General features: G+C 28.2%; 2 protein-coding genes across 2 annotated transcripts in view; both read left to right on the forward strand.

Annotated features, from left to right (window-relative positions):
- The first annotated feature begins 1,610 nt into the window (after positions 1-1,610).
- LOC136983866 (ras-related protein Rab-27A-like) overlaps positions 1,611-26,464 on the forward strand; it is a 56,256-nt gene continuing 31,402 nt past the window's right edge. The window contains exon 1 of the mRNA XM_067280732.1: positions 1,611-1,809. The gene's annotated coding sequence lies outside the window, so the exon portion shown is untranslated. The remainder of the gene's footprint in view (positions 1,810-26,464) is intronic.
- LOC136983893 (uncharacterized) lies at positions 11,181-17,872 on the forward strand. The gene is made up of 2 exons (XM_067280776.1): positions 11,181-12,602; positions 17,348-17,872. Exons 1-2 carry the CDS (start codon positions 11,181-11,183, stop codon positions 17,870-17,872), a joined length of 1,947 nt encoding a protein of 648 aa, XP_067136877.1.

Raw genomic sequence — 26,464 nt, forward strand, 5'->3', positions numbered from 1 at the left:
TTAATTTATTTTATAATATATTATATAAATTATATTTATAATTATAATTTATATAATATATTACATTTATAATTTATAATTTTATGTAGTCTTAGCTTATGTGCATCTACCAATTATGTGGAGGTGTATTATTACATGTCAAATATCCAACCAAAGGAATAAGAATAAAAGCATACTTTGATATCTATTGTAAAGATATTACATGTATGTATTAAATGAAAAATTAAATTCTTAATTTTTTTTTTTCAAAAAATTTACTGCTAAAACAATTAAAATTATATTTTCTTGCAACAACAGAAATATTATTTTAAAAGGAACTATTAGATAATAAACATAGGAATGAATTACTTCAAAATTTATGAAAATTATTCTGAAATTAAATACATGCAATTGTACTTCTAAAGATAAAAATCCTATAAAGGAAATGAATGCTAAAATTCCTTCTAAAGGTAATGATTACATAGGAACCTCTGAGTTATGTAAAACAAGATGATAAAAAAAGAAATCCATTTTGCTTAAAATAAATATGAAACTGAAATTTCAATTTTAAGAAACAGAATTTAAGATGAAAAGTTTTTCAGAATATGTAATATAACTATTAAAGCAAATAAATTCCAAAGAGATTCTTAAGAAGAAAATTGTTTATTTCTCCATTAAAATAATTTGATATCTGCAAAGTAATAAAACTTTTAAATCTAACATTTATTTCGACAAAGGGAATAATTTAACAAATTTTCAACTTTTTCTTTAGAAAGTAATAATTACACAGAAGAAATTTTCTGCTTTTTCTATATAAATATAATGCGGTACCTTCAAAAACTCAAAATTATGAAAAAAGATGGAGATTAAGATGCAAAATATATCCAGTTTTCAAGTTAACTTTCTGGAGAAACCTAAGACGAAAAGAATCTTAAAAAAAATTCTAAATCTAGATTTTCAAGCTTCAAAAGTCATGAAAATATGGAAAAAACCTTTTAAAATAATTTATATTTATTACGTTAAAGATTCATAAATGAATTTTACATAACGGGTAATGAGAATACGGTATTTAAATGTCTTTAATTTTAAAAATAATACAAATGTTCTTATTTATTTTTCATATTTTAATATTCTTACGTCACTATAGAAACTTCAGCCATTTTGTTTCAAAATGGTTGACGTTTCTATGGTGATATTTCCTCACGTGTACAAACATTATTTGGGGAGTAATTTTCAAGATATAGCGTGACGGACAGACAAATTATATATGTTTAGCATCCTAAAAATTACAATTAAGTTGTACAACAACCAACAAATAAAAATATTTGTTGGATGCATATATATAAATATAAAATGATACAAAAAATAAGATATCGATTTAAATCAGTTTTTCCAAGTGAAATTACTAAGAAAATTTTCCTATATTTTAATTCATAAACTGTACTACTAGAACAGAGAAAAGTGTAAAACAGAATTTAACAAGAAACATAGTAAATTAGAATTTAAAAAAATAATATTCATCGTTGGATACATTAGATAAAAATTTTTTAAACTGCGGCGTAACGGGCGTGTAACTATCGAGTTACAAAAACACTCGACAGAAGGCGACACGTTATAAAGCAACGAAACGTGTCACCTGTTGACCGAGACTAGAAACAATATGTGAACAAATATATACCATTCGACGAGCTGTCGTAACCGAGTGACTACAGTTACGGGAGAAGAGAATCGACTAATTTCACCTTTCTATAAATGTACAAATATTTAATCAACCTTCTATACATATCTTAAGTATAAAGTGTCAAAGTAGAGCATTAAGACTCGAAGCATGTAAGTGTTTATTACTTCCCTCCATTACGTTACTCGCAACCTCTTCCGTAGATACTTGTTACGTTTTTGTATCTGTTACATATATTTAAGCTTACGTAAATGGATAAAATTCTATTAAAAAAATATAATAACAGCAATTTTTCAACGCCAAATCAGTTTTTTTTTATAAAATTAAATTGATATAATATTTTTAAAGAGCGTATCTTTTTAGATTTTTGTTTTTTTATAAAGTCGTAATGCATTTTTTTTTGTTTCGTAGAAACGGTAAAATTTCTTTCGAAACTGCCTTTCTATTTTAGTTATTAACGTTATATATATAAGGCAAAATTTAAATAAAAAAATAACGTAAAAAAATTTTTTTAAATCAAAATGTATTTTTAAGATTTTTATTATTATAATTTTTATAAAATAATTTTTTTCATGTTCTAAATACTTTGTTAACTGGTGATTAAATGCATTTAATAATTGTTACTTCATAGATAAAATTTGACATTTTTTGATCTCTGTGATTTTTTTTTTGTTTTTTTTTAGATAAATAGAGAGTGAAATTTTAATGTTAACCTTTATTTTATTTATTATACTTTTCTTTTTATTTTTTACCTTTTTCCATTTATCATGATGCCATGAGAAATGAATCTCTCTACACTTTTCCATTTTCATTAACTGCTATATATTATCCAACTGACACTTTCAGCTATATATATATATATATAAAGAAACTCTTTGTTTTTAGAAGATTCATTTTATGATACGTCACCAGAAATGCCCCATCTAGAATTTTTTTTTTAATGTATTTTACAAATGTAACCCTTTTTAAAAATGGTTAGTTATGTTAAATTTTCATATTCCTTCACATTTCAAATTTTACATATTGATATTATATGAAATTACTTTTAAAATATTTTAGAATTTTTAGCTCTTTCATTAATAAATATATTATTATTTATCATTTTTAAAATTATTATATCATAATGATACTAAATTATATTATGTAATGATATAATAATGAAGAAGTGTGTTTTAGAATATATTTTTATGAATTTGTTTTAACTTTTTTTGGAATTTTTTATCATATAAGAATTTTATAAATGACGTATATTGTTTTCATGTCTTACTATTTAAAAAATAATTTAGTAATTTAATTATATAATTATATAATTTTAGTTCATAGATTAAAGTCGAGAATATTATAAAAATATATATAAATAAATTATATTTTTATAATAATATAATATTCTTTAAATGAAATAATTTTTTAATCTGATTTTCTAAAATGTTTTATATATTAAAAAAAAAATCGTATAAAATTTAAACGGAGAAAAATAAAAATACAAAACAACATCGAAAATAAAAGGGAAAAAAGCAGAAAAGAATTTTAAACAATAAATAAAGAAGTAAAATATTTTTTAAATTTCTAAAAACAAGAATAAATAAATAAATTTTTTAAAAATAATTAATGTAATAAAAGTATTATAAAAGCAAAGTTAATGCCGATTAATGAGATAATTAATTAATTAATTAACATTCTAAATATTAACAAATAACTTTACGTAATATATTAAAATATAATTTTCGTAAGAACTTCAAAAATACTTAGCTTTATACCCTTTAATTTATACTTTATATACAATTTTAATTAATATATATTTTATAATAGTAATATAAACAAACATACAAAAGGTAAATAATGAAACGCAGATTACTATTCTGGTATACATAAAATATTTTAATCAAAAAATTTAGACAAGGCTCGCAACGCAATGTACAACTGAATAAATAATCTAAAAAGTATTAAATTTGCTTTTGAGCTTGAGTTGAAAGCTCTTTTGTTGATATGACGCTAATCTATTGTATCTTATACTTGCCTTTCTTCGATACTTCAAGTTGTATATATTAAAATACACGCTACTCTTCCCATTCATGCTTTTTGATTTTGTTGATCTTTTAGACGTTAAGTCTTCTTTCCTGTGTAACATTTAACGTAACGAAACAATAAACATGTACTGTACATCGCAAGGTAAAGAAACCTGTAAAATTTCTCCGTGACGTAACCGTAACGAAGTAATATCTACGTCACAAAGTATATTCCGTTATAACATATTAATAATATAGTTATTTAACCAAAGTTAATTTTGTTTTCTTTCGAAATAATATGCGTTTTTTTGTGTTAAAAATCTGTAGTTTTGTTCTTCAACTACGTGTTTATGTAACATTTCCTTTCCGTTACCCTTATCGTTTCCTGTATTAAACAACGATATTTACTCAGTTAAAACGTGTTCCGACGTCACGTTAAATTAACGACGAAAATAAAACTAGCATTTTATTGGTTTTAAATGGATTCTTTAAATCAGAATTTTAATAAAAATTATCTCTTGTAATATAAGTTACTATTTTTAAAAGTTTTATTACGAAAATACATTCATGATAGACAATATGATGTGTTAAGATGTGCTTAGATGCACAGTACTTAATTTAAAACGAAAATCGACTTTAATCAGTTTGATGCATTCAAATGCAAATAATTATGTGAAGGGTGGAATATTTTACTATTATTTTTTATATAGGTAAATTATAATATTTACTTTCTTTGATTAAAAAAAAAAGTCAGGGTGAAAGTGCTTTGATGTTTTGACGACCGTTCTCAGAAGCAGTTACTTTCAGTCTGAGTGCTTTGCTTATTAATAATCGTTATGCAACTCTTATTTAAAAGTAACTATGGCGACATCCTACTTTTTTGTTGCCGTTTTATTCAGATAATATAACTTTTCTCATTGTTTGCTGATGTAATAACTCTGCAGTCTATCTTCAAATATATATTCAGAAAATTTTGAAATATTTCTAATTCTTCCTCATTAGGTACGTAGAATACTTTTAAATATTTTATCACGAAGGAAAAAAAATCCATTAAAGTTTCTCTAGTTTTATAGTACTGTAATTTTTATGGGCAAAGGTATTAAAGCTAAAAATTTGTAATTAATATTTTAAATATTTAAATTCTTCGTATTAAATTGTTCCAACACTTTTATAGAGAGGAATTTACATTAAAAGATCTTATACTTTAAAAATTTTTACCCCGTAAATTCTCTCCAAATCGTCTTTAACTTTCAATTGAGTATTATAAAGCGACAGATTTTTAAAATCTGCAACACATTTCGATATTTGTTAACTTTTGCCGAAATAACAGCGATTTCGCGTCGAGTCGCGTCGCGTAACTTCTCTCAAATTGCTATCATTCTGGTAAAAGTTAACAAATACAGAAATACATACATAATTACATAACAAATACACATTTAAAATGATCGAGACCAATCGTAATTGATTCTGTTTGATATAATGATTTTTAAAAAGGGATTTAGGTAATTTCCTACTGTATTTTTTTATAATTCAAAGCAACGTATCAGAGCTCGCGATTACACGAAACAGACAATATTAAAAATATATTTAGCCTATATTTTTTGTATATAACTTTATATATAATAAAAATGGAAATTTTTATATATAAATATTAACTTGTTCAGTCTTTATATAGCGTATTAACTTTTGGAAGATAAGAATCGCTCGGTGACTCGTCGCTTCGCTTTGTGTCAATGACGTGAAGCGACGATTTAAATGAAAATGTATGTTTAAAACGAGAAAAATATAGAAATTAATAAACTTATTTTTATTCGTTTTTTAATTTTTATATTATATAATTTAATTCATTACAGCAGTAATAATTATTTTTGTATAGTTTCTGGAATTTTTTTTAACTAATCAAAACACGTAAAATACTGTATTTAAATGACTTATTTGTATTTGTCGCTATAGAAACGAATGATCAACAAGAAAACGATGTCGTGAACTCGCGACGCGTCAGTTTTTTCGCTCTCCTCGCTAAAATGGCCGACATATATTGATTCTCTATTACTCTTTTCTTTTTAAAATTTTTTAAAATAATATTTAGTGTAAAAAAAATAGTGTTTACATGAGAGGATTGTACGGAAAATTACGTTTGGACATGAACACGCTTTGAGTAACTTCTACAGTACTATTCTATGCGTGCATTCGTGACAAACAATTTTCATAATCGGAAAAAAATCAATTTAACGTGTATAAATATTTTTTTTATGCGAAAAGAATTTATTATTGTCATATCGTGATATCTAACGATTACGTTAACGATTCAAGTTAGAAAATGGAAGAAATCTAAGTTTACGACTCTCGTCGCGTGGCTTTTAAATATGGCGGCCAAATGACGGTAAGGCATGTTAATATGCATAACTAAATGTTCAATTTGTTATCAAAATTTTATCTGTATTGTTCGCATTTTAAATTATTTGCACGTGAGACTATAATGTTTAAAATATTTGTGTTTTACTTTTTTAGTAACTTAAAAGAATAAAAAAAAAAAAAATACTCGGAAAAATGACCACGATTTATTAGATTTTCATCTTTTTAAAAACAATTTTCGTTTGTCAAAATAAGATTTTGCTACTTCTTTTTTTTTCTTTCGGAAAAAATAATAGAAAATAATTTTATTTTCTTGACATTGTAACAAATGGAGGGTTTTTATAAACGAAATCAAATAGAACGTAGCAATAAAAGAATAAATAAATACAATTAAGAAATTTTTAATAGGAAAAATTTAACGCGAAAATTAAATATATAAAAAAAGCTATAAATAAAAATAAATATATAAAGGGTTTAATTTATCTAAAAGTTATTAATTTGTGCACCAAATAAAACAAAAATTTTGAATAATCACAAAAAAGCATTAAAATTATTGTGTTTAATATGTAAGAAAAATTTTAATAACAACGTAATAAACGTATTTTAATGAATGTTAAGGATGAAGAGAGAAACTTTGATAATTCTTCATATACCAAAAGATAATCTTATGATTAAAACATATATTAAATATTTGATCATCAACAAAAGATGTTATTAAAGGCATAAAAAGCATTTTATTTAATAATATTCTGTCGTTTTTACATTACTAAGAGTACTTTTTTTTATCAAGGCCATTGTGGGTTTGGTCAGGCCCAATGGCGCGTTATAGCTTCATGAGGTCCAGGTAAATTTGAATCAGGGAACCCTATATACAGTGTTGACTTCATTTTTCTTCGGGGAATGTTTTCTTATAAAAGATTGGTTTGGAGTTTCCTGTTGGTGGAGACCCCAGGCAATTGCCCTTTTTGCCCAAAGGATAACGTGCCACTGGCCAGGCCCACAATGGTGGTGAAAAATAGGGCTTGGCATATTTATTGTTTATAGTGTAACAGTTTAATAATCTTTAGTTTATTAATAACGACAATAACATCATAAAAACAATTTTTTTTTGTATTACGATGTATGATTTTTTTACCCTTCTTTAAACTTTTTATAATTTATATATAAATGTATTGAATAATGTTTCATACTCCTGTCCTCGTGGTTTTCTTGAAACTATTTATGTGATTTTTATCGAATTTATTTACATACGAAGCCGTATTTTAACAAGATATACTCAAAGGAATATTCGTAAGTAGAACGCTTTTTACTAAGGTAAAGAAAATGTTTTCCCTTTCTCATTGCTGAACAAATTCTAATAACTCTATCCTCAGAGATCAATAAATGAAAAATAAAAAACATTTTTTAAATTAATTTTTCGGATTTTTCTTATTATTTCTACAAAACTAGGAACCGGAGATATAAATATCATACATAAAAATATAAGAATCGCATTGCAGTAGGAGGATTTAGATACATATTAATTGCTGATATTTGAGAATTAAAAAAGAAATGAACTTTGAAAATATTTAAATTACTTATTATGAATAAAAATTTGTTTCATTGTCTTATATTATTGTTACTTTAGTTTTATTTCTTACTGACTTTTTTACTTTCCCGGCTTTTATATAAGAGGGAAAGTATAGCGATCAGTCAAAAAATGATCACCCAAGATTTTTACATTTTTGGGCTCAGGACACCCTGAAATGTCGAGAAATGCAAAATGTCGAGAAATGCAAAATGTCGAGAAATGCAAAATAAATATCTCGAGTAGGGTCGGACTTAATGACGATTTTACTCGTTATTAGTATTTACAATTTTTTAATAAAATCAATCCCTTCCTCAAAATTATTTTTGACATTTTACAATAATTTTAATTATATAAAGTTTTTTAAATAAAATATGATAACAGATAGCGACACCAAATGTTTCCGGGAAAGTTAAGCAACTCGTTGCTGAATTTTTAGATATAGTTTTCCTGCTCGTTGATTTAGGAATGAAGATTATTTAAAATATTTTATATTATTAATTATAAAAATATGTTGATAAAATAATCATTTTCAAAGAAATGACTACCCTTAATTTCTTTAAACACATGTTTTTTTTTTTTTCTTTTTTAAGTCTTTACAGTTACGAGAAATGTTTATGAAGATAATCTTGTGATGATCGTTCGTTACAGTTTTGAAAGTTGTAATAAAATTTTTAGTTTGGCAATTTGAACTAAATGAATTCTTTCTATAATTTTACTTAAATTAATAAATAGTTTATTGTATTTAAATTTAAATTAATAAAAAAATATGGAGTGAAAATATGAATATTTGGATTCGTAGAATCCAAAGAAAGTGAACCGGATTGACGAATTGAAAAAAGAAAAATTTATAATTTTGTATAATTCGCAATTCAGAATTGTACTGTACATAATAAAATAAATAGTTTTGTGAATTAGTGAAATTATTTATTTTGAAGGTTAAAGTTTTTTCTTTTTCTTCTTCTTCTTTCTTTTGTTTTTAGTTTTCTTCGATGCACTTCAAAAACAATCTTTGAAATTAGGAGAACAAACAAGTAGGTTTTGCTAGATTGCAGAAGAAAGTTATTTTCTTGAGATAGAAAAATAAACAGAGTTTATCACATTTCTATACAGGATAACTTTTTGGGATGAGAAATAAAATTTGTTCTAACATTCAAATTCTTTAAATCATATCACAATTGAAAAAATTTTAATAAGTAATAATCTATGCCATTTATACCGGTATAATAAAATAATTTTTTCAATTGTTATTTCGACTGTTGATTTCTATATAAATAAATTATAATTCTTAGTATTTAAAATGAATAAACAAACTGACATTTTGTATTTTCGAGAGTTTTACAATTTGGTTTATTACTAGTGACATAAATTTACAAGTATTATCTGTGTAAAGTATTATTCATTTAAATACAAAGGGTAAACAGATAATTGAAATCATTCATTGACGAATAGCTTTTAATGTTTATTATTATTCTGCTATAGATTTGTTTAAGAAGCACACATTCTTCTGATTTGTATTTCCTCATTAATCATACTACGTCATGAATGGCACTCGAAGAATTGTATATTATTTCTTTTAACTCCTCTGTGTTGATATTTTGTGTGTTAACAGATTTAAATTTTGAAATTTAAAATTTTAATGTTATGGAAAATTAATTAGTAATTTGATTTTGAAATATTCATTATGTCCTTTTAATCTAACAATGCCTGTTTGATTTATATTATCAACGATTAATGCGTGACACAAGTATTTTTTTTTGCAACCGGTTTATTAACAATCGATCAATTTAAAATCGCATATTTTTGGAGTTTGCGATTATAAAAAGCAAAGTAATAAATAAAACAATGATGCTTTATTTTAATATTATTTTGTTTCAATTTTTGCATTATTATATAAATCAATACATTGACTACTCTATTTGATTTTGTTTAAGTCTTTATCGTGCGATCACATTAAATTATCTCAGTTTTATTTAATTGTACTATCGTACATTCTGACGTCAGTTTGATGTCATTTCTTTACTGTTACGATGAATGAGGGAAAATGACGTCACACTGACGTAAAGTATGCATTATTCCAAACAATTGAATGGATCTTGAATGTATTGAATATGTCAATCGAAATGTTGCGGAACATAAATTCATGCAATGTAGCGTTGTTCACGGTATTATAAATATATATTTTTATGAGAACATGAGAAATATTATACATTTTGTTTGCAGATTGAGAGGTGATTTTGGAATATATTCTTAGATTTAGCAGGTACTGTACATCTTTTAGTGCCATTTACTACGAAACGGGTTATTAATTCTAACGAAATCGATAGGTCATGTATGACGTTAGAACTAGGACCGAGCGTGTAAAACAAGGATAGAATCGTAACGTCACAGTTGATGACGCAATAGAATACGTTGAATATCTTGATATTTTACACCTAAGTATGGACTTTGAACATCAATGTTTAATATCCTATCCAAAATTATTGTCTTAACGTTTTAATTTATGATTTCAAAATGTGAAGAGTGATAAGACTTATTATTCTAAGTATCTCAGCCGAGAGATTGACTGGCCACTGACAGATAATTACACAAATCATTTCCTCTATGTTTAATTATACGCCATTAAATGGACAATTTATTACAAACAACCAAACACCTTAAGTTGCTGAGAAAAATTTTAATAAATAACAAACGTTTTCAGCCAAATCTGTTGGCCATCATCAGGTTAAACAAATTCGAATGGAAACACAAAATGGAACAAAAAATTTAAATACAAATAAATAAAATAACGGATAAAATATATACATATAAGAAAGTAAAAATTAAATATAAATAACAAAAATATATAAAAAATATGTATAGGTTAAATAATAAACTACACGAAGCTCTAATAAATGCAAGAAGTGCATTTATCAATAAATTATACGAAATTCTGACAAATACAAGATATGCAGTGATAACAAAATCAAGGCATTAAATTAAGAGCTATCAAACCTCTTAATTAAATATTTCCATGCCGAAGGCAACCCTTCGGCATCCCTGGCATTAATGCAGGCATTATGTAATCTGCTCCTAAATATTTCAATTTTTTCGGCGCAAAACGCTAAAGTGGAATTGAAATATTTAGAGCAGATTACATAATGCCTGCATTAATGCCAGGGATGCCGAAGGGTTGCCTTCGGCATGGAAATATTTAATTAAGAGGTTTGATAGCTCTTAATTTAATGCCTTGATTTTGTTATCACTGCATATCTTGTATTTGTCAGAATTTCGTATAATTTATTGATAAATGCACTTCTTGCATTTATTAGAGTTTCGTGTAGTTTATTATTTAACCTATACATATTTTTTATATATTTTTGTTATTTATATTTAATTTTTACTTTCTTATATGTATATTTTTATCCGTTATTTTATTTATTTGTATTTAAATTTTTTGTTCCATTTTGTGTTTGCATTCGAATTTGTTTAACCTGATGATGGCCAACAGATTTGGCTGAAAACGTTTGTTATTTATTAAAATTTTTCTCAGCAACTTAAGGTGTTTGGTTGTTTGTGATTTAATTTTGCTGAGTGAGTTCACTTCAATGTTAAAATGGCGGCACCGGTGGATTATTACAAGAAATATAGGAAGATTGCGTTAAAACTTGTCAAGGCAGAATGCAAATTTACGTTTTTGAAAGAATGTTTGAAAAGCAGGGTATTTCCGATGTCGATTTATAGGATCAGCATCCCTAAGGAATGTGCTTCATTGAAATTTAAGTTTTGTCTTATGTGCCTTCGTAAGTCCATTAGAATTGCTAGGAATAAGAAATATGGTGTCCTGCATGAGCTCATCAATCTAGAAAATGTTATATACAATGAGGATCCTGAAATGTTGGTAAATATCAACCGAGGAATAGTTAAGTTAACGGATGCGGTACATGTGAATTTAACGAATAAGTACATTAAGAAAATGAAATGGATCCTTAAAAAACAGGCATCAAGAGCAACTAAGGATAATCCTTCGACATTCGTATTATGGGACAAGGTAGAAGTCCCGGTGAAGATCATGGAGTTTCTAAAGTGGGGACCGAACTATGTCCCTGAAAGTTCAAACTCTTGGGACGCGTCAATTCAAGAAATAGAAAGAGGAATATCTGGGCTAGATCCTTTAGAAAAAGAATACCTCCGATGGAAAACTGTCATTAAAGACCGGATGGCTTGGAGGAAAGGATGTGATGCCGGTAAATACATCAAACTTACTAAATGCTGGCTTAGAGAAAACGATTTGGTTACTACTAGAGCGGACAAGAGCAAAACATTAGTCATCATGAAAAGGCAAACGTATAATGACGCTTTGGATGATTATATTAAGAAAACCGAATGCGAGCGTGTTGACGAAAAGATTATCGATAGCGTCGACAGAAGAGTTAAGAAACTTGAAAAAGCTAAAATCACTAATTTATTACCTTTTCTCAAAAATTGTCGGAATCCTAGGCCAGGTATGCCGAGATTATTTGCGTTTGCCAAAACCCATAAAGAGGGCAAGGAAGTAAGACCCATAGTTGAAAGATGCAGAGGACCAACCTTTTTTCTTGAAAAGAGATTACATAGGTTTCTCACCTCTCAGCTCGAGAATAACGTATATGTGGCAAAGGATCCTAGGGATGTGGTTAATGAGATACAAGATCTAATTTTAATGGATAATGAGGTTGGAACCGTAATGGACTACGAGAGCTTATACCCCTCTATAAAAATTGAGTCATGCAAGGTAGCGCTTTTGGATTTCATGCACAGCAAAAGCCCAGGTTTGGCAAATTACAGTAATGATTTGATAGAGCTAGCTAACCTTGTCTGCTATGAATCTTTTTTCGCTTTTAATGGCCGTCAATACAAACAAAAAAGGGGAGTCCCAATGGGAAGTCCTATGTCAGGATTGTTGTGTGAACTTGTATTGAGAAGGTTAGAAAAGAGTGTTATTTGTGGCTTCATGAATGACATTATGTATTTTAAAAGATACGTAGACGATGTCCTTGTAATATGGAAAAATGACCGGAAAATCGAGGAATTTATTAATAGAATCAACAACAACGATGACGGCCTCATGCTAAAGATTGAACAGACGTGTTCCTCACGGATACATTTTTTAGACATTGACATCGAATTCAAGGAAGGACATTTGATTACTAAAGTGTACGTAAAACCAACGCATAGCCCTTTGTACATTCCATCGCGTTCGAATGATCCTTACCAATACAAAATGGCTGCTTTCCGTGCCCTTGTTCGCAGGGCTTTTCTCTACTGCAGTAGTGTGGTTGATAGACAAAAAGAAATCTACAGGATATCGCATATCGCTAGAACTCTAGGGTACAGGGCGGATATGATAACCACACTAATCAAAAACTACAAGAATAACAAAACAAAAGCTCAAGGAAGGGATTTCCGCAAATTCACAAAGTTCACGTATGACAGAAAGAAAGAAGCTATCATGAAGGAAATCTCAGCTCGCAAAAATACCAAGTTAATTTTCAAGAGGGCTCCCAACTTGTACAAATTATTAAGGAACGACAAAGACCGTATTGATAAAGAAAGAATGGCTGGAGTGTACAAAATTCCTTATGAAAACCAAGAACTAGGCATTAATAAAAACTACATTGGAGTTACTAATAGAAGCTTAGGGATCAGATTGAGGGAGCACAAATACAACATCAGCAAAAGATCTAACGCCACAATTCTATCTCAGATGGCACAGGTTGAAGGCTCGGTAGTCAAGTGGGGTGAAGCAGACATCATTAAACCTGTACACTCACCGACTTTAGCGTTTTGCGCCGAAAAAATTGAAATATTTAAGAGCAGATTACATAATGCCTGCATTAATGCCAGGGATGCCGAAGGGTTGCCTTCGGCATGGAAATATTTAATTAAGAGGTTTGATAGCTCTTAATTTAATGCCTTGATTTTGTTATCACTGCATATCTTGTATTTGTCAGAATTTCGTATAATTTATTGATAAATGCACTTCTTGCATTTATTAGAGCTTCGTGTAGTTTATTATTTAACCTATACATATTTTTTATATATTTTTGTTATTTATATTTAATTTTTACTTTCTTATATGTATATATTTTATCCGTTATTTTATTTATTTGTATTTAAATTTTTTGTTCCATTTTGTGTTTGCATTCGAATTTGTTTAACCTGATGATGGCCAACAGATTTGGCTGAAAACGTTTGTTATTTATTAAAATTTTTCTCAGCAACTTAAGGTGTTTGGTTGTTTGTGATTTAATTTTGCTGAGTGAGTTCACTTCAATGGACAATTTATTTCTTTTGCATCGTGTTCTTGGTGAAAAATCTAGAAAATTGAATTTTACAATTATTTGAACTGGGCGTGAAGCGTATCAAATTTCGTTGGAGTCTAGTGATTTTGTTGATATAATGCAAGAAACGTCGTTTTAATAGTAATTGCAATTCAGTTGTATAAAAGAGCAAAAAATGCTCGTTTATACAAATGATCCGACTTCATTAGAACAAGAATTTTTAAAGTTTTAAGTAAATTTGATTTCGTCAACTCAATTCTGAACTAAAATGGCATATAAAATTGCGCCATTTCAATTCTTTCCATTGAAATAAAGTAAGATTATTATTGTACTTGAATTAATATTACTGTGAAAGTATTGATTTATGCATTGGAAGTTCAGGAATGATGACAAATATTAAAATATCTACAAATGCACATAATTATAAAAACTTTCCATTAAAAATATAAACTCCAAGGATGTTTATTGTTCAAATATCTAATACATAAAGGTTGTTTAAAGTTTCACTGAATTATAATAAAATTATCTATTTTATAATCTGAAATTACTTTAAATGAATTTTGAGTCTTGAATAAAAATACTCGTATTAAGTTTGTTATTAGTTAACCATTCATCTATGAACTATTATAAGAATTTAAATAAAAAATCTGTTTATAATTCACATCTTTTCATAGCTGAATTCTTCAACCAGATCTTCCTCTTTCCCAATGTTCTGTCTCTACTAATAAAACTTATTAAACTTGCTTCACTTGCCTCATCCAAAGTAATGTTTATATTCTGTTTAATGAAGACACAATGTTTACTTTATCTTTTTTATCTTTTAGCACGCTTCTAAAAAGTATATAAAATAATTTTTCTTGTGTATGTGTTCGTATGTACTTAGAAAACTTACTAAAAAAGAAATATCGCATGCAGAGAATTAAACAAATATAAGCCTATATACTTTTTCGATTTTTTGAAACTTTTTTCTGTTCTGTGGTTTCATGCCCATCGTTTTTCGGAGAATGTTACTAGATTACCATAGAATTATTTAAGTTACCTAATCTTATCTAATTGCGTTATTATATTTACTTTTATTTTAAAGTAAAAACTGATTGCTTTGGTATAGTGGGGTGCTGCAGCACCATAGGTAGCCTTGTGTCAAGCCCACAATGGGACGACCGATATAACTAGGTCGATTCACCTACGAAAATTTCTAGACCGACTCGGAATTAAATCTGGGCTTCCCAGAGCGGTAAGACAGTGCCTGCCGCCTCAGTCATCGACTGTCATCTTTTGATAATTATAAATGGAGTTTTCCTTCATTAATCTGATTGTTTAGTGTAGATCGTTTTGCATTTCTGAATTTAGTTTTCTTTTTCCTGAAAGTATTAATATGAAGAAAAATATGTTTCGATAATTCTCAAATTCATTATTTTAATATGCTATTATTCTTTAATAAGAATAATTTTTAAACATTACTCATATAATAAATTCTCGCTGTCAGACTGCATTAATCCGAAGCTGTCTACAGGTCCCGGGCACAGTATTTAGGGCTTTTCATATAATACGTCTCGTTAAGTTTCATTTCTTGGCAGTGATATATAAGGGAGGCTTAATTTTTCTTCATTGAGCTGCAATTTGAAAAATTGTAGACCTATAAATTCCCACTGTCGCCCGTCCGTCTGTCTGTTCTTCGTTAATCTCGAGAAAGGTGCTAGGTAGATGAAAGACAAGATAGATGTGGAAAGCTTAGGGACAGGGGGCCTCGATTAAACTATATATAAACTTCCGGTTTGGGCCGTAAGTCACGTTATTTCAACTCAAAAAGATTCTCCTGGACGGAGTTAGATACATGACCGGCATGACTTCATTGTTAACAGGAAAAATATGATGTACAGGGGCCACATTCTATTAAACTCGAGTACACAGTGACGAAAAATTGCAGCCCGGTATTGTCACGATGTCACAATAAATAATTGCTCGTTCTGATTGTACTTTTTAGATTATCCAAATCGTTTCCAGAGCAAAATCTTAGTTAAGTCACCGGTTACCAGCATTCTCATTGGAACACAAGGAGGTCCCTTGACAACGCACTCAAAACCGCCATAAACAGTATAGAATTGTGTAATCAATCTGTGAACAGATTCATATGGTTCTATAACGGAAAATTTGAGAAAATCGGGTATTAAAATCATTAATCCGAAATTCTTTAACTCGAATTCGGGTTTTTTTTTTACCACTTGAACTTCGACTTAACGAAGTTTTACTGTATTAAATTATAAAAAACGTAGATATGTAAAAAAATGAATGTAAATCTTACCCGAAGTAAATTTTTCTCAGATATTTGTGCTGGATACGTTGTGATTATATTTACAACGAATATATTCTAACCACTTGTGGAATCATTCCATAACGTGTGTCCAGTCAGAACTACTAACGAGTCCTTCATTTTGTACTTTTACGAGTAGAAGTACAAAATGAAGGACGCGTTAGAAGTATTTTTCACGGAACGGTGAACTCTTTATCTAGATTTGAACTTGAACTAAATGAAAACGTCCCACAAAGTTTTAAGAATAATAAAATTAGTTTCGAGTGTTTTAAATTTATAAAGATATTTTAAAAAAATTATATTTTTATTAGAGTTGGTAATTATTTGTTTTATTAGTAACTAGCAGATATGTCCGGCATTGCCCGGCCTAAAAATAAAATGGCTAAACGTTAAAATGAAAACCGTATTACAAGTTTGATTATTTTAGCCTACCGTTGTTATGTTTATCACCACGTGTCAAGAAGTTAAATCAGAGAAAGAGCGGGGTGTTCAGGTTTCGTGAAACCTGAACACCCCGCTTTTCCTCCGAGTCCCAGAGAATGAGTGAAAAATTTGGAGAAGGTCGACTAAAAATCTAAAAACAGAGAGACATAAACAATCTGTTATGTTTATATACATATAAAACTGCCGAGGAATTATCTAGTCCAACAGATTTTAAGAAATTCCAACGAAACATAACGGTTCCGAGGAACCGTCTAACCCAGCAGTTCCCAATGTGTGCGTCGCGACTTCCTTACAGGGGAGCCACGAATTATTATAAAATTTTTATAATTTTATTTCCACTTTCAATTCATTGTGATAAGATGCGACACCTACCAGACCTGGTGCAAATCATTAACTCAGTAATAAAGGTGGCACATAGAATCACAAAATGTAAAAACCCTCATACAATCGCAGAAAAACTCATTCCACCGGCTGCTGTAGTTATGGTAAACATTATGATCGGTGAGTCGGTACAAAAGTGCCTTTGTCCAATACCATCAGTCGCAGAATACAGCACATAACGATGGACCTCCAATGTTCAGTTAATTGAAAAAATAAAAGGGAAGGAATTGGGTTATAGCTGCATGAGGACACGATTTTTTGGTAAAACTAGCATACTTATGTGATATTTTTGAAAAACTAAATTCTCTGAATCTCTGCCTGCAGGGAAACAACATACAACGTTTAAAATGGATTGAGAAAATTTCAGCTTTTATAAAAAAAATATTAAAACTATGGAAAAGAATGGAGGGAAATATAAATGAAGACGGAGGAAAAGAATGTTTTCCCTTGTTGCAACAGTTTTTAACCTCCAATGGAGTTGATTTCTCTCGAATTATGAAATCTATTTTTGAAGAATATTTATCACAGCTTATCACCTGGTTTGAGAAATATTTTCAAAATGATAATATCGATAAATTTGCATGGATTCAAGATGCCAGTGCTCCATCTGCATTTACTGCTGCAGAAGAAGAGAATCTTATTGAGTTGTCTTGCGACAATACGTTGAAAACAAAATTTAGCAGCATGGAATTAACTGAATTTTGGATATCAGTAAAACATGAATATCCCCTTCCGAGTGGTAAAGCTCAGAGAATTTTAATTCCATTTGCGACTTCTTATTTGTGCGAAGCTGAGTTTGTAGCTGTGATAAAAACTAAGCATTGCACAAAAATCAATGTGGAGAATTAACCTCTCCACAATATCCATTTTTTACGTACATTTTTATTACACCCTGTATATTAGCGACGTGATTGCGTCACGCGCCTGCTAGAAATCATATATATATATATATTTATAAAACCATAACGAACACAAAAGCCAGAATGGCTCAAAGTTACTATACGTTACGAGTCACACTCGGCAAGGCATATCGGTACGCTTTGCCGAGTGTGACTTGTGTTAAGCATTAAGTTAAAATAAGCGTGTAATTACAACATAAAATATGTAATTAGTGTCGCTTTCATATAATAACCGTGCAAAAATTCGTTACGGTAGACAATAGTTCTTACTTGTGTCATTTAACGATGGCGCATCAAGATGTCATTTTATAAATGTAAAATCCCGGATTTGAGTATGCTTTAAACTCATAATTCATCATTTGGAGTGTCGTTCTCATTTCTCTACTGCGAGTCTAACCAATACTACTGATGTTGTGTTGGTTAGACTCCATTTGTTCATTACGAACAAAATGGAGACTTGCCATGTAGTTTACAGTGCATTGTTGTCAAGCAAAAATCAAATCAAGTCAGTCATACAAGTCAAATATGCCTAATTTGTTCATTTTTAAACACGAAATTACATCATGCACTACTATTAATAGAATTTTGAATTTCTCCGAAGAACACTCAAGTATTTGGATACAATAGGATTATTTGGTTTTTATATTATAATGAAATCTGTTCAACCTAATTTGTGATAATATAGACGTGGCTTCGTAATGAAGATTATAATTAAATGTATAATGGGCATGGACTAGACATTCTGAATAGCAAGAATGAAACATCATTTTGTTTATTTTCTCCAGATCTAACTGAGTACAAGTAAACAATCATCAATATTTAATTTGAGACTAATAGTACCGACAAATTTCATTATTTTCAAAATTAAACTAGGATTAAAAATAATTAATTCACCATTTTTTTAATTCGAAAATTCAAAAGGCTTCTTTGGAAATTGAACTTATATTTTTCATACAACTCACCGAGCTATATTTAGTTTATCCGAAGTCGTTTACCATAATTAAGCGGATTTTGTTTGAAGTTTCTAAAATTTAAGTTAAACGAAATCATTCTGTTTTAATTAGAAGATTTATTGGTTTTACAACAACAACAAAAGAAATCTTTCAGTAATCATTTTGATTTTCTGCATTAAATAGGAAAAATACAAGAAAACTCTTTAACAAAATCATGTTTACACATGTAATTTATGTGCTTTTATAACATGCTTATAGAAGAATATACTCGTATATTGATTATATATTCTTCTATAAGAATCATTTCATTTTTGTTTTTTCTTTTGTATTCATCCAACTTAAATGTATTTAAAAGTAGTTTCTATGGAAAACTTGTATCGATTTTATTAAATTTATAGTAAGAGAACCTTAAAAATATATTAAACAAAACAAATATAATCATTTTAGTCGGATCATTTTATCCTTTAAATCTATAATAAAAATTTTATTCCTTCCTTTATATAATATTGTATTATATTGTATTCTTTCTTTTTTATTTATGTAGTTTTTATAATTTGTTTTTTTTCTTTTTAAAGCCAATGTTTCCTGTCTGTTTTTGTTTACGACATCCTATAAATTTTCCTTACGCGTGATACTTCGTAAATATCGATTTTCAGAATAACTTCTCTTTCGATGTAACCGAGAATTCTTTGCGATTCAGTTGTTTTTCATTTTTTGAGTATTTTTTACAATTAGAAGAAATTATGAAAGATAAAAACACGAATAATCTTTATATAGGCTATTTTACGTAAGAATTGATCGATTTCGAATATTTTTTTATCATTTATTTTGCATTTTATGGCTGAATTTTGAATGTTTAATTAATACATAAATACGTATATCAGAGAAGATTGGTGCAACACCAATCTTCCGGAATGTTCCTTCAATGTAATAACTTTGTTATTACATTGAAGGAACATTCTGTTGCAAGAAAAGTTGAATTGCTATTCACAAAATCGCAGAGCATGAGTCACAATTCTCGTATATTAAATATTACAGTTATTCAGTAATACGATGTTTCGTACATTAGGAAATTCCTGTAAACAATTTATAAACAAACATAAAATTGTATTACGTTTTTGTTGCATTTATAAATGAATATATTTTCCAGAAAATGACAAAGAAAAATTACAAGGTTTTTTTAAGTAAAATACAAATGTTATTGTTGTTCTCGACGAGAAGAAAAACCACAGAAGTGTTTTTCATTAATTCCATTCATTTAAAAAAACATGGCAATTAAAAGGAGCTTTATTTCGTTTCACCTTATACCATTATATGTTTCGGTCATAAGATAACCCTCCTCAGACCATAACGGAAACGAAACGTAAATAATACAGTAAATCTTTATAAGAAATATCTTAAACCAACTTTATGAAGACTTCGCTACATTAACAATTCAATCTATATATATAATCGAGACGAGTTCATGATGATGATAATAATAATAATAATAATAATCAGCGCAGAGCCCAAACGGTTAGGAGTTGAAAGTTGAAATTTGGTACACAGTTAGGGTACGTCACGAGAACGCACACTAAGAAGGGATTTTTCGAAATTCCTTCCCACGGGGGGAGGGACAGGATTAAGTCTTAACACTTCCATCAACAATGGAAGTGTGAAGTAACAATAAGTGTCAACAATGGAAGTGTTAACAATGGAAATGTTTAGAGCCAAAACGGTTAAGAGTTGAAAGTTGAAATTTGGTACATAGTTACCGTACGTCACGAAAACGTACACTAAGAAGGGATTTTTCAAAATTCTTTCCCACGGGGGGAGGGACAGGATTAAGGCTTAACACTTCCATCAACAATGGAAGTGTTAAGTAACAATGGAGAACAAGAGAAAGCGACGTGCAAGATTTACGGGCGCTGAAGGAAACAAAAAAAAAAAAAAAGGATAATATGTTAGAACATATTCGATTTTCAAATTTAAACAGATTAGTTCGGTTTTTCTCGACTTTTCTGCTTTAGAAGATTTGATGAAAATTGAACGATATAATCAGAACACGTCGGGAAAATTGAATAATATTAGAATATTCGATATTTTCAAATTTGGCCTTTCTTTAGAAATATTTAGTTTGTTGATAAAATTACTCTTTTTCTTCTGTGACTACAACGTAATAATCTTAACCTTCGCTATCGTTACTTTTGCCCGAGCAACGCCGGGCCTATCTGCTAGTTTACAATATAATTTTAATATTTACAAACAGATATCCGCATAATAACATTTTTACTTTCCCGGCTGTTATATAAAACAGACGGAAAGTATGACGATTGGTCGAAAAATGACTCCCAAAATTTTTACATCTTTGGGCCCAGGACACCTTGAAACTTGGAGAAATGCAAAATAATTCTGGGTTTTTTCTGTATGTATGAATGTTAGTATGTGGGGGACACGATTTTGTTTATTCTCTTTAAAGATCAATATCTCCTGTGCTTTTTGTCAAAAATTTCTGAAATTTTGCAGGGAGGTTTGTTTATTAGGAGCATTGATGCTACTAAATTTTAGTGGTTAAAGGTCGAAGGGATGAGGAGATAATGAGGGTCGTGTGTGTCTCGAGTAAGGTCGAACTTAATGACGATTTTACTCGTTATTAGCATTTACAATTTTTTATAAAAACCCATAACTAACTTGAAAACTAAGCTTTTCGCCATTCTATAATAGTTAAAAATATAAAAACTTTTAAAATAAAATATGATAACAGATGGCGCCACCAAATGTCGCCGGGAAAGTTAAACAACTCGTTGCTGGATTTTTGATTTTGCCAAACTCGCCTTCCCGTCCAACATCCTATTATAAGTTGTTTTAATTCAACGCATAGCCCTAAGGCAAAAGATAATTTACATTAGATTACAATAATTTTTAAGGATATTTCTTCACAGTTCTTTTAATTTAACACAATTAATATTTATTTTATTTTGTTGATCATTAATTTATATGCATTCTAAATGTTTTGTTTAAAAAATTTTTTTTTCTTTTGTAATAATTTTTACCGCATTTTTACTATGGTACAATTATGGCTTTTTGCATGTAAATATACGACTGAAGTATTATTTATTGACCGAACTGAAGTCAAATGTTCTTTTAATCTCACTTTTAACGATTGTCTGTTGCACTTATGTAAAAATAATTATTAGACTTTATACAATTAAATTTACATATAAATGTACCTGTCTGTGGAAAAAAACAAAACAGATAATCAGCTTTTTCGTTACTATTATTAAGTTTTAATTTTTTAATCAAATTATTATTTAAACTAGGGATTAACTATTTGTAAAGGTTGTTTTAGCTTTTTTAAAGGAAAACACGAAATAAACCTTTTAATTGCAATGTCTTTTTGGATGAATGGAATTAACGAAAAACACGTCTGTAGTTTTTTCTTCCCATCGAGAACTATATTTCTAAGGTTTAGTGCAGCTCTTCCATAACACAATGATATAAAGTAATTCCATTATATTCAGAGATTGTAAAATGCTTATTTCCTAGAATAATATGAACATTTATAACTGCGTAATTAACATACTGATACAGGAAATCCTCAATAATTCGAAATTCAAGGGACGAAATAATCGCGACATTAAATTATCGAGTTTCGAATTATCCAAGATTTACGTATATCTGTATAACATGCCAAATGCCTCGTAACGGATGTAATTTATTAAGCGAACGGAATATGGATACGTATACAGAACGCTATTTTCGTTAATTAATAATAATAATATAAATGTGAAGGTAAACACCACGTGTCCAGTGAGAACCTCACAGGTAACCAGATAGGTTTTATAAAAAGTAAAGCAGAAATCCTCGAAATGTAGCCCAAATTATTTTTTAAGTGGTCCAAAAAGTAGTAAGACGCCTAAATGTAGTAGCCTATAGCCCTATACATATCCCAACCTGCTATTCGTAGCCCAATCTTTCAATCCCGAAAACCAGCCGTATTTTACGAGATAAGAAAGGAAGGGTAGTCCTCGTGTAAGGTGACATCCGAAAATGTCTTACTGTATAAGCAAAGCCAGATTAGAGTTGTTCTTGGTCTATTGTTCTCTTACAGCATAGAGGCGCTTCGATCTAAACGAACGAGTTACATATACGTATCACGTTTCGGACAGAATTTTCACTTCGAATTTCTTAACACGTAAACATCTATATCTGCGGCCGGGACAAAAGTACAGTTACGAACTAACGTGATTTCGAATTATCCGAGTTCGAATTAACGAGAAATTCCTGTAATGTATCTTCTAGGAGCATATGTTTGTTTATGTATAAATTTTTATATTTTGAGAAAATTCTGTATCCTAGGAAAAAATTGTGAAATCCATACACAAAATTAATTTTATTCTATGCTAGTATGGTACGAATGTTTAAAAAAATCTAAAGTGCACTTAAAGTGTTATATTTTATGTTCTATGACGAATGCGTGACAAACATATTTAATTCGCTAACTATTTTATATACCCCAAAACATATTATTTAGCACGATAAGTTATAATTTTTGTTTTGAAATTTTTTCTGTGTATATTTATTGACATAAATTTCACGTATTATAATAGGAGCATTATTTCTTAATGCCTTATTACGAGTTCTATTTTTCTCCTTTTGTTGCAGTCGATACTTTGTTTGCTATTTCATACAGAACAGGGATTCTGTTTAGCTCCGATTTTTATTGTCAGAAAGAACTATTTTCTATAAAAATCGAGTTATCCTGGTTTTTATCATCAATATCTTTCGTTCTTATTTATTCTTCATAAATGGATCTAGACATAATATGATATCTCTGGGATGGCAACTTGTAAAGAACCGATCTTTAAATATTGAGATCCCTTGAGAAGAAATATAAAAGTTATCTTTTTTAAGATACATTTAATGATTTTTACAAGTATATTTTAAATGGATATTCGTAAGAATTTACTTTGAACTTCTACTTTGAGATTTTCCTGAAAAGTATTTTTACTATTACTTTAAAAATTTATTTTAGTGTACTTCAAATAAAAATTTGATGAAATAAAATAAATTTATTAGGAATCTGAAATTACATTCTATTAATGAAGTGTTCCAAATTGCACAGTTGAGGAAATCTTACAAAATCTCCAGAGACTCGTTCCGAATTCTCTTATAATTTGTATGTTGTTAATGATTTTACCATTTTCTCTCGTTAATTTGCTGTAGAAATAAATTTGGTTTAATCTTTTTTACACAAACACACAAATACGTGAAACTGGAATAATTGAGAATAAAATTACTGTATTATTTTTAAATGCATTTTTCGAAGTAAAATAAATCTCTGCTAAATTAATTCATATTCTACTTTAAAAGATTTAAGTTAATTCCCAGTGTATTTTTATTGTTTGTCATAATGCATTTATCATGCGAAAGGACAAATCGAAATTACGTCGCATCGCACAGAAGCACGGAGAAAACGATACTAAATTATTTTATGTTGAACCGTAATAATTTATTGTTTTAAAGTTAAGAAAATGATGCATTTTTTAAATATCCAAATTATGTTTCTGCGTTGATTTATGGTTATAAGATTTTTTAAAAAATAAATGTAGTAGTAGATTTTTTTAGTAAGAATACATTTTTTTTAATATCGCATACGAAGAGTGTAGAAACATTATTTATGTTTAAAATTAAATCTCAATCCAGCTTGATATAGTAACACATATATTACATTATTTGATTTAACTTCGTTAAGTATTAATTCAAATATACTTTTTAAATAGCGTGCAGTTCCTCTCTATTGAAGTCATAAAGAATAATAGAATATCCAACTACATATTTTCCTTGGTATCTAATGGCGTTCTTACGATGAATAATGGACCTATGAGAATTTTATAAATATAATAGGATATTTATCATACTTGTCTGTAAGAAAAACGTATAATTAATGGAAGAATATCGTTTATTATAATTTACATTTGGTAGATTTCATGTTATCGCATTTCTATATTAAAAATTCATAAATCTACAACATACAATAAACCATAAAAATTAATGAAAAGGTTAAAAGTTAAAAACTTATCCTACATTACATTTTCAAATCATCATAATTGGAATCAAAAATATTCTTTTGAAAGATGAAAATTCCTTTCTTCTTTAATTTATATTTCTTTTTAAAAAGAGTATTAATCAAAATTACATTATCTATCTCATATCTAATTCAACTATCCTAAAAATATATTACTTAATAATCCAATTAATTAATCTTTCTCTTACATAGAAATTTAGATTAATTAATTGGATTATTAATTGATATATTTTAAGGATAGTTTATTTAGATATGGGATAGATAATGAAATTATGAGTAATGTTCTTTTTAATAAGAGTATAAATTAAAGAAAATAAAGAGAAAAGTAAAGTAGCTAATTCATCTTCATATAGTTTCTTAAGATGAAGATGAATTAACTACTTTATCAAGTTTGATCTAGCATCATCAAAAATTGATATTTATATTAACATTTATTTCTGTACGAAAGATATTGTTTATCAATCAAAATATTTTAAAATATATTCAGATAATAAGAAATTTTCTATGATAAAAAGAACACAAAAAGAGGAAATATGAGATTAAAAGTAAAGGTTAACACAATTTTTAATTATGCTTCAAATATTTTCTTTGAATTATAAAAATCGTTAATAAATATATCAAATGAATTAATTGAAAATGTAAAGTTGGATGAAATTTAATTGTTAATTATTATACATTTAAATATAGAAAATAAAATTTTTATATTGTGTAATTTTCTAAACAGTAGCATCATAATGTTGCGATATTTCGCCTAATGCTATATATTAAAGGAAACGAAATTTCAGAGAAAAATAATTGGAAAAAAATAAACTCAGCACAACCCAATATTAATAAATAAAATAAATTTATTTCTACAGAAACTATCTAATTCTTTGCATCTGTCTGTCTAATAACAAATATCAGTTACATTTTTTAGAAGCAGAATTACAGATTGCGTGATTTAAGAATTTTCTTGTTATGTAGGACGTATCTGTAATATGCAGTTAGCCACTGTATAGTTATATAGTTGAGTTATTCTAGAATAAATCTAATGCCTGTAAGCTTTAATGTAGGATTCTATGAATAATACCGAGAACTAGAGTTTTAATGGATAACATTTATTTTAATAACGTGATATTTATCATTTAATCTTTGTATTTGATGATCTTTACCGTATTGTATCTTTATCTGTATATATTTTTAAATAGTTGTTTAAAAAATGTTTCATTGCGTGCACTTTATTACCAGTATGTGTGACAAATTATCAATATAATTAGTGTATTTCGTTAAATATACTATACTCCTAACGTGATTTTTTCAGGAATTGAATATTATATTTTGTGGTTAATTTTTGCTGAATGTTTTCATTATATAACTATGGGTTTGTTTTATAGTCTATCTGAAAATGAAATTTTCAATAGCATGTTATTTAATAGAATTTCATTTGGCATGCAGCAGTAACTAAAATTCTAAAAAAAAAGTATCTTTAAAATTTGTTTCCTGTGATTTTTTGTTAATGACTTGAATGGGAATCATACATCCA

The sequence above is a fragment of the Centruroides vittatus genome, unplaced genomic scaffold, assembly GCF_030686945.1.
Source record: "Centruroides vittatus isolate TY-2023 unplaced genomic scaffold, ASM3068694v2 contig_890, whole genome shotgun sequence".
NCBI lineage: Eukaryota > Metazoa > Arthropoda > Arachnida > Scorpiones > Buthidae > Centruroides > Centruroides vittatus.